Consider the following 2,388-nt stretch of genomic DNA (forward strand, 5'->3'; position numbering starts at 1 on the left):
TAGATCCCTCTGCAAGGCCTCTTGTCCCTCAAGAGAGTCAACAGCACCTCCCAGTTTGGTATCATCAGCCAACTTGCTAATGGTGCATTCAGCTCCTGCATCCATATTGTTGATAAATATATTGAACAGGACTGGCCCTAGAACTGAACCCTGAGGAACACCGCTGGTGACTGGTTGCCAGCAAGATGCAGCCCCATTTGCTACAACACTTTGAGCTCTGCCGTTCAGCCAGTTCTTCACCCAGCGCACCGTGAACCCGCTCATCCCACAGTTGGACAACTTGTCCAGAAGGATGCTGTGAGGGACAGTATCAAAACCCTTACTAAAATCCAGGAAAACTACATCCACTGCCTTCCTTTCATCGACTAGGCGGATGACCTTATCATAGAAGGATATCAAATTAGTTAAACAGGACTTTCCCTTTGTGAACCCATGTTGACTGTGCCTGATGATTGCATTATTCTTTAAATACCTTTCAATGGTACCCAGTATAATCTTCTCCGTAATTTTTCCAGGAACTGAGGTTAGACTAACAGGTCTGTTGTTCCCTGGGTCTTCCCTCACGCCCTTCTTATAGATGGGAATAACACTGGCCAGCTTCCAGTCAGCAGAGACTTCTCCAGACTCCCAAGACCTTTGGTAGATGATCGAGAGGGGTCCTGCCATAACAGCCGCTAGATCCTTCAGCCCTCTGGAGAGGGGTCCTGCCATAACAGCCGCTAGCTCCTTCAGCACTCTGGGATGAATCCCATCAGGCCCCGTGGACTTGTGATACAGCTGGTCCCTTAAAATTTCAGTGTCCACAAATGGAAAGTTGCTGTTCCCACACTCATGGTCCTGCGACTCAGGGGACCGTGCAGCCCAAGGTTTACTAGTATTATTAAAGACTGAGGCAAAAAAAGCATTGAATGCCTCCGCTTTTTCTTCATCCCTATTAGTCAGATGACCATCTTCAACAAGTATCAGTCCAATGTTTTCTTTAGACCTCCTCTTGCTGTTAACATACTTAAAAAAACCTTCTTGTTATCTGAAACAACACTGGACGGTTTCAACTCTGAGCTTTGGCCTTTCGTGTCTTCTCTCTGCACAAACAAACCACAGCTCTGCACTCTTCCTGCGAAGCCTAACCTCGTTTCCAGAGATCATACAATTTCTTTTTCCTCTTGAGCTCCACAAGGAGTTCCCTGTTCAGCCAAGCTGGTCTTCTGCCCCACTTGCTTGACTTACAACACAGTGGAATTGCCCACTCCTGTGCTTCTAAAGGGTGGTTCTTAAAGACTGGCCAGCACTCGTGGACTCCCAAGCCCTCAAAAGAGGATTCCCAGGGTACTCTGCTAAATAGCTCCCTGAAGAGCTTAAAGTTTGCTCTCCTGAAGTCCAGGGTAGCAACTCTGCTGTCCTTTTTTCTCATTACACTGAAAATTTTAAACTCTACCATTTCATGATTGCTGTGGCCAAGACAGCCACCTACCATCCATGCCCCACAAGTTCTTCTCTATTCACAAACAGCAAGTCTAGAAGGGCATCTTTCTTAGCTGGTTCACTGAGTACCTGTGACAAGCAGTTATCTCCTACAAACTTGAAGAATTTCCAACACCTGCTTGGCACAGCAGGATGATATTCCCAGTTGATGTCTGGGAAGTTGAAATCTCCCAAAAGGACAAGGGCTACTGATCCAGAAATTTCTCCTAATTGCCTATAGAATAACTCATCAGTGCTTACATCCTGGCTGGGCGATCGGTAGTACACATGCACTACAACTACTCCTTTGTCTTCCATTCCCCTAATCCTCAACCACATCATCACTATCTGTAAGGGCTGTACAATCAAACCTCCCTCGTACGTATAATGTGACACCTCCATCTCGCCTGCCCTGCCTATCCCTCCTGAACAGCCTGTAGCCCTCCATCCCAGCACTCCAATTGTGGGACTCATTCCACCAAATCGCGCTAGTACTAATGATACCGTAGCTCTGGGAGCTCACCAACGCTTCATCCTGTTTGTTGCTCATACTGCGTGCGCTGCTGTACAGACATTTCAGATACGCTCCTGAGCCTGAGCCCCCCGTGTTCCCAGGAGCAGTGTAAATGTTCCCACTAGCATTGCCACCCTCCAGCGAAGCCATGCCAACCCTTGGCTTACCTACTGCACTCCTCTTGGTATCCCCTTCCCGCATCAATTCTAGTTCAAGGCTCTCTCAAAGTAAAATTAACAGTGACATTAAAAAAATTGGAGCAGGATCACTGACATTTCCTGTGTTAGACTAGAGGTGTTTTTCCACCTGGATAACTTACATTGCCAAAAAGAAGGAAAGAAATCTTCACTAACCTTTGCAATCTTCCAATGAATACAAGAACCTTTTAAACCTTTTTTCAGCTTGTTTGTTGG

General features: G+C 46.6%; 1 protein-coding gene across 1 annotated transcript in view; it reads right to left on the bottom strand.

The window, feature by feature from the left end:
• LOC104083746 (chromosome unknown open reading frame, human C12orf29) overlaps positions 1-2,380 on the bottom strand; it is a gene marked incomplete at its 5' end in the record, with an annotated part of 6,319 nt that extends 3,939 nt beyond the window's left edge. Inside the window, one exon of the mRNA XM_009587354.1 lies at positions 2,329-2,380. Within this exon, the coding sequence (XP_009585649.1) occupies positions 2,329-2,380 (52 nt within the window). The remainder of the gene's footprint in view (positions 1-2,328) is intronic.
• Between the last annotated feature and the right edge of the window lie 8 nt (positions 2,381-2,388).

This window comes from Fulmarus glacialis, unplaced genomic scaffold (genome assembly GCF_000690835.1).
Source record: "Fulmarus glacialis isolate BGI_N327 unplaced genomic scaffold, ASM69083v1 scaffold2321, whole genome shotgun sequence".
Lineage (NCBI taxonomy): Eukaryota > Metazoa > Chordata > Aves > Procellariiformes > Procellariidae > Fulmarus > Fulmarus glacialis.